Source organism: Castanea sativa, chromosome 6 (assembly GCF_040712315.1).
Source record: "Castanea sativa cultivar Marrone di Chiusa Pesio chromosome 6, ASM4071231v1".
Classification (NCBI taxonomy): Eukaryota; Viridiplantae; Streptophyta; class Magnoliopsida; order Fagales; family Fagaceae; genus Castanea; species Castanea sativa.
The window spans coordinates 19,476,995-19,488,485 of NC_134018.1; the positions used below are offsets into that span (position 1 = coordinate 19,476,995).

The following is an 11,491-nucleotide window of genomic DNA, read 5'->3' on the forward strand; positions in this document are numbered from 1 at the left end:
GCCTTAACGACTAAGCCTTTGTCTTTCCATTTTGTATTTATTATTATTTTGTTGACAAAGTATTAGCAACAAGGCTGGCAGTTGAATTCAATTTTTTGCTTAAAATGCAAGGAAATGCTGCAGAAGACTCATTATATTATTCCTAATTTAATTTTAGGTTTAAGGGTATCGACTTTATTTTTTTAATTTTATATTTAAGTATAGTTACTGAATTTATAAAACAAGATTTTTGAAAGATTTTCACATTTTAGTAACTATTAACACTTACTGTTGGATATGATATAAACATTTACTGAATTTTTTGGTTAGCTTACAAAAGAATTAAAAATGTAATGATCAATTTGTAAATGTTTCATCTGAATTCCTGCTTGCTTACAAATGATACATGATACTTCTTAAAAGATTGGGATGCCTCGTAACAAAATTGGAATAATCAAAATCACAAGAGCACAGAATTCGATCAGTGACTTGTAGATTTTGGAAGGCTTGGGCCTTAGGGGGCCAAGGTTCCCTGTAAAACCATTGATTCCATCGGGAGAATCACTAATAACAAATACCCAAGTATTGGTACCTGATTTGAATTTGCATTTCTGTAGATTTCTATAAACCATCCTAGACTATGGAACTCCCTAACTGACATAAAAAAGTATCTATACAAAATAAGATGGTACAAAAAAAGGCCTGGAGCTTCTAATTGCCATTCCTTGACTGTTGTCCAAAAACTTAAAAGGAATGGATCCAAATCCGAGCATAAGATTCTGTATGGAATCACCAAGGAAAATTTGTTTCAAACTTACTCATTTAGTCTGCTCAGCTAGCGAACATTGAATGTCAGCATCTGTGGCCAATCTAAACTTTAGAATTTTCTGAAGCTGAGCTACCGGTTTCACTTGCTTGCTTGGAGTTTGATTAGGATCTATTATACATTTTCCTGAGAAAAGGTTTGCCTCAGATGGTCCTACCTCTTCATGAACCACTGGGTTACCGTCTGCAAAGGGAACCTGACTTTAGTATAAATTCTTTGTTATAAGGGAAATATAAGAAGATTTTTGTACAACATAACTCCATTCAGCAGATGCGAAACATACACAACCACTGCGACTTAAATTTCTGATGTCAATGGAGGTAGTTACAAGCCATAAGTCATTTGAATTGTAACATTGAGACCACAGTTTGTGACAGTATATACCACATAAACACTCAACATGCATAGAGAAACCAGGTCACCGACTGAATGTTCCTCACATTGGTGCATTTGATCATTCCTATGTAACAGAATCTACTCCTCTATACAGTTTTTCATTTATGAAGGAGGAAAAGCTTTGGTCCCTCACGTTCTTGGCAAAGACAGTTAAGTTTTTTACATTACAGGGGTCCCAGAACACTCACCTTCTTCTGTGAAGACCAAGCACGTGCCAATTGTTTCTTCATATTCCCCAATCTGTAACAAGACCAACATCCGTAAAGGGAACAATGAGGCCAGCCTCACAGCTTAACATGAGACAAATGAGAGACAAAATAAAAATCAACAACAATTAATGAAATCAAAGCACTAATCTCTACTCAGGTCATTCATGCAATACATCAAGCTTTCCCAATCTTTATTCCAAATAACATGCAAATTAACAATAAAATGAATGGATCAAAGCTAAAATTTCCATTGAGAATCAAGGAGGAAGTGAAGAGAATGGTAGATGAAGCTGTTCAATTACCAATTGTCCTAGAGGCTTAAGCGGATTTTTAGCATTTTAAATGAGAGGTAGGATGGAGATAGGGATTGAACTTATGATCTTCTGCTCTGATGCCATGTTAAATTACCAATTGTCCCAAAAACTTAAGTTGTTAAATAATACCAAAATAGTGAATTTAATTATTTAACCATAATTCTAATAAAAATAATTTCATTCTAGATGAAAGACTATTATATATGCCTGCCATGGTTCTATGAAAGATATAGACATCTCCCAAAAAATTGAGCAGTTAAAGTATGTGTAATCTGATATGTCTTCCTTTTTTTTTTTTTTTTTTTGATAAGTAATAACCTGAAATGCCATACTATTAGATTTAAATTCAAAATATCTATTCCAGAAAATCATAAAAGTCCTTTGCCTAGGAGGACATTGCTTCCTACCTTGTTCAATAATCTGAAGGCTCATAAGTCTGACCTCCTTCCTCAAGAATCAGTTCAAAAGTTTTGGATTCAATTCTCAGAAACTGCGACCTCCCATGGCTACTAGTAAACAGAACTGACCCTGGCTGGACTACATCTAACATGACCTCTATTAAAAACTTGATATGGGAAAGGAGCTCTTTGGGTGGCTAATTCAAGGTAGCCAGATTCCATTTCGCTATTCAGAAAGAGCACAAAACATCTGCCTTGTAACTCCATTTGACCAATCTATATCTCGTAGTGAGTCTATTCTGAGAAATAAGCTAGCAAATAAACGCATGATTTGGAACATGCTTTGAAAACCAGATGAGGTTCCACCAACCTACCTCAAGCTTTCTTTCACGTATTTGCTGCCAAGATGAAAAGCAGCTGAAATTATAATCAGCAGAGGGTGACCAAATCATACCCCCAAGGGGTTCCTCACTGAAATTACCTATTGTGTGTGGAGTGGGGGAACTACACACACCCAAGGGAATAGTTATGCACTCGAAGAGTTCTACAAACCCTCATTAGGCATGTATGCACGCGCACACGCACACGCACACGCACACGCACCCACTATCTTCACCACTACAGAAACTCACTCAAATTAGCTTGAATTCTGACTCTTTCATCAGACCTAGCAGCAAGCCAAAACGAATCACTCTTCATAATAACACTAGACAACTTTGCAGAAAAAGGAACAGCATAATCATATATACTATTCTATGGCCAAACTTGTCATATGAAGGGCCTCCACATGCCAATTATAATTCCATAAATAAGTTGAGTTCCCTGTACCACCATGTATATGCTTAATTAAAGACCTGCACAAAGATCTCAGTTGTAAAATCTTATGCCAACACCATGAACCACCATTAGGAGTTTGAACTGTCCATAAACTCCTTCCTTTTAATAAGAATGCACCCAAGGTACCCAACCACCATGATCAAAAGGAAGCCATATAAAACTCATTGCAACAATCCTATTCCACTGATGGGACAAACCACACTCTTTACCACAACATAGGTCAGCGAAGGGCACACACTAGTACATGGAAGGTCAAGTGAAACACTTAAACACGAGGGGAAAACATTTTTTGAAGTCTTGACATGCATCTATTGTTAAGGAAAAAAAAAAAAGCTCATTCAACACAAGACAAGATGAACACCATGTCAGATATCACAAAACCAACAAAAGTTGAGTTATATGAACTCAATTTAAATGCTGATATACAATAATGAAAAAATGTAATAGTTATCTATCTAAGATATTCCCATTACAGTACCACTCCTCCTCTCAGATTGAGTGGCAGAAAATTATAATAAAGTACATTGGAGAAAACACAGAACAACTTTAATTTAATGGAGAGGGGACAGATCTCAAACAAGAAACAAAGAAAATGAAACACTTTTATATGTGCGTAGACACACATATACTCAAAATCTGATTGGAAAAAGAATGAAAAACTGCTTAGAAAATGATTTGTCACGCTCAAATCAAATACAGGATTATTACAGGCAATTAACTCACCAGTTTCAATTTGCCATCTATAATTAATACTGGATTCAATGTGTCCAGACCCTACAGATAAGAAAAAACGAATTTTAATGAAATTTGAAGGGAATAAAAACAACAAATCCATGTGTAGAACTCACTAATGAAAACAAAGAAGATTAATTCTAAAGAATTGACGTGTTAGATAACTCAGAGAAAGAACAAGAAGCTGTCATCATCTACATCTGAAAAACACTGCAGATTTGCAGGGAAGCGGGTAGAATGAAATAATGGCACCCATGCAAGATATTCTAGCCAACAATTAATAAAATTGCATTAAAAACTTTAAAGAAAAAATAAACTCACACCATCAAAAAGTAAATAGACTAAAAAATTCTGCAGAAGGTTGAAGTTTCTTTCAAGCTATAGGTAATAAGAACTTTGGTTAGAGAGAGAGAGAGTTTTTAACACACACATGTAGTGTGTGTGTGTCTAGGGAGCACGGACACTGACATGGGTACAATAAGGTGACATGAACAATTTCTGAAAAATTATAACATAAAACGGCTGGTATGACATTGGTACGACACGGGTAAGGTAAATGAAGCGTCTGTGCTTCCTAGGCGTGTGTGATTGTGTGTTAAATTCTTTTTTACTTAATTCAATAAGTCCCAAAGAAATGTGTAATGCAGGTTTGGAACATACAGATAGAACATACGGTGCATTTGCCGGGATTTCAAGTTCCCCAGAAACACTGCTAAGATCAAGCAATACAAATTCCTCCTCATCCTGATGATCATGTTGTACCGAATTCATCTCCATATCCTAAACACTAACAAAAACATGTAAAAAAAGAAGAAGAGGAAGTTATGACACAGACATTATTGTGTCCATGAATGATAAAACTTACTTACATAGCTAAACATTTTTTTTAATGAATGATAATATTTTATTGAAGAATCTTAAATCTCAGTATGGAAGAAATATAAGAGACAAAACATAGCTAAACATGTATAACATTCCTATTAATTGTGGCAGGGTTGGGTTTCAACCAAAACAATTGAAACTGAAAATCACAACATTTTATGAGTTAAGAGTCCGTGTCAATCGATTATCACAAGTTATAACCTGTCAATCAATTATCATAAAAAGTTAAACATTCTAACCTGAAACGCCGATCTCTCTCTCTCCTTCTCTCAGTCTCACTCTCTCACACCGATTTCTGGCTCTTCTTCTTCTTTCTCTCACGCCGACGAAACCGATCTTTTTCTTCCGTGCGAGAGCCGATCTTCTTCCTTCTTCTCCTTCTTCCGAATCTACCCTCACATTTTTTTATGGTATTCCCCCTTTGCCCTTGTTTGTCCATGCCTTTGCATGAGTAAATAAAATGCATTTTTTTTATTAAAAAAAAAAAATTGTCCTTTTTGAAGACGATTTCAAATGCATTTGTGCAAAACTTAAAGAGTAACTAGCATCGTCATCCAAAAAAAAAAAAAAACTAGCATCGTCGTATCCTATCCAAAAAAATAAATAAACTAGTGTAATAAACCTATTATATCTTGCAATTAAGCAATTTACCAACTACTCATATTTTGTTCCTAAATTTTATTTCTAACTCTCTAACATATATCACGTTGCTTTTCTTTTATTTTTATTTTTTTCTGTCAAACTCTATATCTCAAGTTATTAAACTTAATATTGAAAAGAGGTTTATCACTTGTTTCGTAATACTAACTGCCACATGCAGTTTTGATGTTAACGTGTAAGCATTTTTTCTTATCTCATCCTCTTCCCTATTTGTGTGTGTGTGTTTTTCTAAAAAAGAAAAAGAAGTTACTAAAGTGGCTCATCAATTATTGCCCAAGTTAAAAACTCCTAAATTTTAGCTACAACTTTTTCTTTTCTCCCTCTTCTTTCTCACTTTTTTTCCTCTCAATGTTAATATATATATATATATATATATATATATATATATATATATATATATATATATATAACTTCTTCTTCTTTTTTTCTCTCCCACCCCCACTCACGTTTTTTTTTTTTTTTTTTTTAATTTTATATAAACTCTATCTCTCAAGTTACTAAATCGGGTCATCAATTATCATACAAATTCATTACCATAAGCAACCACCTTATCATTTTTTGTAAATGTTATCACTCAGGTTTTTTGACATATGAAGAAGATATGTCAACCTAAAAATATAAGGCTTTTTTGAAAAAAAAATTATGTTATTGATTATTTCTTTTTAATAGCTTAAAACAAGGATCATATAACTATTTATTTTTAATTTATACCATTTTAATGTATAAGACGACATTGTAACTCCAATAAAAAGAAATGAGATAAAGGTGTTTTTTTTTTCGTTTTAAATTGATGCCACTGTTTACCATTACAATAGATATTGTTTACATATTCTGTTGCATTAAATTTATTATTAATGTTCCAAAACAATGTTTGCAAGTCTTTGAATGTTCCTTTAATATTGTCTAATTGTTTTATTGAGCTCCTTAATTTGCCAGCATTGATTAATTGTACATTAAATTGATAAATGAAAAAAAAATTAACCGGTCGATTTTGAGATGAATTTTGACATTATGAAAAAGTATAGTTTTTTTTTTTTATTTGTTTGTACTTTTTCATTGCTTGATATTAGATTGCTTAAAAATAAAACGATGATGTTATTTTTATTTTTGACTATTTTAACAACTACTTTACCTTATAAAAGTTGTCAATTGTTTTTTCCTCCATTTCCTTTTTAGCAGGGTTGATGTATTCACAAATTTGTTAGATCGCATAAAGGCCAAAATGGATTCATTTGAGTGAGAGGCACAATTTCTTGATTGTACAGCATCAAAGACAATTTGAAGTGGTTTTCCTTTATGTAGTTTTTATTAAAAATTAGCTCCGTAAAACAAAAACCTTAATTGTGACAGTATTTGTCAATGTGTGTCATACTCATTTCTCTTAAGAAACAATTTGTATATAATATGTTTCTTATAATTGTTATAGTGGTATTTTGGAGGGGTAAAATCCGTCGTACCAATCCTTCTACATATAGTCGTAAAGCGGTACTAGTGTCAGTGCTCACGCGTGTGCTTAAAGGTTAGTATTACTATTTAAGCAGCTTCTCCAATTTGGGATTCTTAATTTAGATGCTCAAAATATCCTCAAATTTACCAGTTGTAAAAACTTAAATAGTAGGGTTAGACATGTAAAATTAGTAATTTAAAAACTTCTAAATTTTTGCTAAAGTAAAAAAAAAAAAGGTTTTCTGAACCTCTACATTTCTCTCTAATGTTAGACATGTAAAATTAGTAATTTAAAAACTCCTAAATTTTTGCTAAATTAAAAAAAAAGGGTTTTCTTCCTACCTTTACATTTCTCTCTAACGTTAGTCGTCAAGAATTGATACAACTTCTTTTAAAAAAAAACTACTTTTTTTCCCCACAAACATACTCTCTTTTTTTCCCCCTAATTACCAAAATGATATGGCGGCAAGTTTATCTATATTCAACAAACCCAAACCTTCTTTTATTTTCAGTGCATGTTTAAGATTTTCACAGCAACAAAATCAATCTCTATCAAGGTATGTTTAATATTTTCACATAGATTTCCTGATAAGTAGTACAGCAACATCTTTATTCTTTACACTGGACAAAGACTTTCTGTTATGCAACCCAACCCAAAAATTAAATCTTTTTTCAGATGAATGATTGCTAACTTCTATATGAGATTTGTGGGGGGTAAGATTTATAAAATAAACAAATGGATCGTGGGCTTGATCAATTGGTACCAGTTTGTTTTTGTCATTAGGCCCTTAAGCCCACGAGTCAGCCTACACTACAGACATCCGAGGAACCGTCCGAAGATGAATGTCTCCTCGGATGGGCTCGGCGAACACCCTGAGATTTGTCAAGAAGATTAAAGGCAGAGTTTTGGAAAAATTATTGGGTAAGAGGGGGATCCAAGTACCCTCTAGAGGCAACGGCGTGATAGAAATATTTGAGAAAAAGGCTGCTATCTCCACATTAAAGACCCTGCACCTACCTCCCTGGCCACATTAATGGGGAAATGACCCCTGAACAGTATAATTGAACTTTCCTGCAATTATTTAAAGACTTAAAGAAGGTGGTGGAAGGGAGAGGCACCGAAGGATAAGATTTGTGTGACACGTGGATGTAAGAGGGAAGAAGAAGAATATATAAGAGGAGAAGAGAGAAAAGAAAAAGGGGGATTTGTCAGTTAGCTAAAAAAAGAACTAAGAACTGTAATTTTTGGCATAAAAGAGAAGTAATATACAAATCGTCATCGGCTTACGTCCGAAGAGGTTCCCTTGTCATATTTGTTTATCATTTGCAAAGATTGTGGCATTCTAGCCTGCTTATCAAGTTTCCTATACCCCTAAACTAGATTTCAAATCCATACTCTACAAATCTTATTATTTAAGGCTCATTGGGCCTGAGCCCGCGTCTATCTTTGGGTCCAGGTGCAATTGTGCACTTACAAGATTCATAACATTGTGATATGCCACGTCGTGGTAGACATTGTGTTTGTGCCTAATACAATCATGTATAGAAAATATGGTGCATGTTTTTTTATTCATACAAAACATAGTCGAGTGCCATTAAGAATTAGATAATTGCCCCAAAAATCATCTACTTGGGATATTAATTTCAAAGTTTTTTTTATAAAAAAATTTGTTACATATTTATACCACGTGGAATTTGATGTATTTTGGTTCTTTGATTCTTTACATTAGTTAGTTGAAAGCTCAATATTAAAAACAACTAAAACTTGTTTGGACCCCCAATTTTAACATTACAGCTTAATTGCTTTTGATCTACTCAACTAAGTGCAAAATAAGAGTAATTAATGCGCAATTAAATGGGACTACTTCCTAGTGCATGCACATACATAATTAAAAATTGAATGTAAAGCACAAAGAGTAAGGGAAGAGAAGATGCAAACACAAGATAAAATGACGATGTGTCATCGAATAGGAAAGCTGGAGAACTCTGCGTAAAAACCTCTCTGCAGCCCTCCAAACAGAATCAATCCACTAGCGAATAAATTGGAGTACAAAGATTACAATATAGACCATTCAAGCCTAGACTACCCTCTATACTTAGACTCTCCAAGTCCCAGCTACCAACCGGCTTCTCCGAATGTTATATGTATGTGTGTGTGTGTGTGTAAGGATTTTTTTAAAGAATTTTTTACTCCATGCTCTTGGCTCATACTCACTAGCGTCCTCGGTAGGGCTAGATGCACAACTACAGTTCATCCGAATCTCCTGCTCCCATGGGCCCAAGCTAAGCAAGTAAAGTGTCACTATGGTCACGCCCAAGTGGAAGATGTCAACTCAAGTCGTCTTCCTCTACCCATTTTTTTTCCATAAAAAAGAGTTTTTATTAATTATTTAAAACATTTATTTTTATAATAAAAAATTTATAAGCTTTAAAATATATAGATTTAATTAGTTAAAATACGTATCTCTACAGTACTCGTGTGACCATGTCTTACTTTTTCAAAAATTACTATATTACCCTACCATATCCATACCTATACCATTACCCATGCCTGCATCCACATTTGTATCCATGCAAGTACTTCAATGAAGTCTTCCTCTGTAACTATGATTTTTTTGGACAAAATTCTTTTATGTGCAAATATCTCAAACAAAATCTATCACAAACAATCATAAAGAATAAAGATATAGATAAGCTCAAAAAACAAGAAAATTTTTAGATACTCTCAGAGTATGGAGAAATGATGTTTTATTCTCTCACATTCATGCTGGACCCTACCACAGTGGCGGTGCCACATTATACTCAGGGTGTTCCTAGGAACACCCTAACTTTGAAAAAAAAATTATATATAATAATTAAATTTTTTTTATTTGTTTACCCTTAAAAAAAATAGGAACACCCTCAAATTAAAAAAAAAAAATGATTTGTTCTACTTTGAAGCAAAAAAAAAAAAAAAATTGTAACAGGCCAAAACAACGAACATCAAGCCCAACATCAAGCCCACGACAAGCTCAACAAATTATAGAGGAAGCAAACCCACGGATTCTCAAAAAAAGGAAAAAAAAAGAAAGAAAAGAGCACATCAAAAATCACTAAAGGCTAAATTGCTAAAGCAAACCTAAAAACAAAGCAATAGAGCAACGCCTCCCCTTAGAAGTTAGATCGGTCCAATCGCAATCCAGACTCTAGAGTACATCGTCACCCCTCATCAGAGAATAGATCGGTCCAATCGCAGACTCGCAGTCCAGAGCACATCGTCGTCGTCAAAGTCCAAACGCTCGTCGGAGATCGCTCGTCACCTCATCGCAGTCCAAACGCTCGTCGGAGATTGCTTGTCCTTGTCGGAGATCGCTCGTCCTCGTCGGAGATCGCTTGCACATCACATGATTCGCGTCGCACACTATCGCCACCATACATCGTCGCATAGGTATTTCTCTGACTCTCTCTCTCTCTCTCTCTCTCTCTCTCTCTCTCTCTCTCTCTCTCTCTCTCTCTCTCTAAAATCTGAAATGAAATGAAATAATGAAAGTCTCTGTCTCTCTCTTTATTCTTCAAGAAAGTAACTTTTTTAGAACTGTGATTGGTTGAAGTTTAACTTTATTAATATTTTGCCTTTTTTGTGTGTGGCTATTTTGCCTATTTTTTGACTGTTTGAATTTGGCTTTATCTTGGCTTCAAAATTTTTTTTTGGCTTTATCTCATTATTCTTATCCGTTGGTTGGTGTGTGATTGTGTATTGGTATTGGTGTTGGTGTTGGTTAGATGGTGAGATATTAATTGTCTTTTAGTGCAATGTTATTGTAATTTGTGATTGTGAAATTTTCTGATTGGCTGCTAGCATCAGGCAGGCTTATCTGTTGAGTAGGGGTGGGGGTGGATGGGTTGATGGGCACATGGGGTCGGGTAATTGGGTAAAGCAGTGTAATAATTTTATGTTAGGCTAAATTAATAATTAATAATTTAATAATTAAAGCAGTGTAATTGGGTAAAGCAATAATTAATAATTTAATTAACTAATACATTATAAAAGAAAAACAAATTAAATTATGTTAGGTTAAACAACAATTAATAATTTTATAATTAATGAAATAACAATATAACAAATTATAGTTTATAAAAGACAAACAAATTAATGAAACAACTAAACAACAATACATTTGACAAAAAATCTTGGAGTCGTCACTGGGAAAAATTATGCTTTTTAAGGAACATTTTGGAAAAAATTCCTGGAGCTGCCACTGCCCTGCCATGAATTTAATGAATGGATCACATCATGAATGTGAGAGGAGGGAGCACTATTCTTCATACTCCAAGAGTTTCTAAGAATTACTTCTAAAAACATACTAAGTTTGTAGTGCAAATAATCACACTATCACCAACATTAAATCTTTTTGGACTTTTCATTTAATTATTTAAGTTCACTATTCAATAAATTATTATAATTTATACAATTGGGCCTATTATTCTAACTTTATCACAACTAAGTTTTAAAATACCAAACTTTGAAAACTGAATTTAACACCCTAGTTAAACCAAATTTTGCATTTAATACAACATTTTACATTCATTGTAATAGCATAGTGTATCACATTATAAAACACCATTAACAATTAAGTTCACAAACCACAACCCATATAAGAAATTAAGGATTGACTTGCAAAATATTCATCAGTGGCAGTTATATATCCAAAATAGAATTAACAAACTGCTTGAATTCAATTACAAAAATTCTAAATTAGAACTAACGCACACAGAGCTCTCAACCATAGATTTTAGAAAACATTATCTCATTAAAGAGTAGTTTTTTCATTA

At 33.6% G+C, this 11,491-nt stretch overlaps 1 protein-coding gene across 5 annotated transcripts; it reads right to left on the reverse strand.

The window, feature by feature from the left end:
- Window positions 1-321: 321 nt before the first annotated feature.
- Window positions 322-5,033, reverse strand: LOC142638344 (uncharacterized). 5 transcript variants are annotated; one of them, XR_012845006.1, is made up of 5 exons: window positions 4,813-5,033; window positions 4,365-4,478; window positions 3,683-3,733; window positions 1,390-1,441; window positions 322-988 (listed from the first exon to the last, which is right to left on the reverse strand). XR_012845006.1 is itself a non-coding variant. In XM_075812365.1 (5 exons), the coding sequence occupies exons 2-5, from the start codon at window positions 4,444-4,446 to the stop codon at window positions 798-800; spliced, it is 426 nt and encodes a 141-aa protein (XP_075668480.1). In that variant the 5' UTR covers window positions 4,447-4,478; window positions 4,813-5,033; the 3' UTR covers window positions 322-797. The 5 variants fall into 5 exon arrangements, 4 of the variants coding, with proteins under 4 accessions (XP_075668480.1, XP_075668482.1, XP_075668481.1 ...); XM_075812365.1 differs by having other exon boundaries at window positions 1,390-1,491; XM_075812367.1 differs by having other exon boundaries at window positions 4,352-4,478.
- Window positions 5,034-11,491: the final 6,458 nt, after the last annotated feature.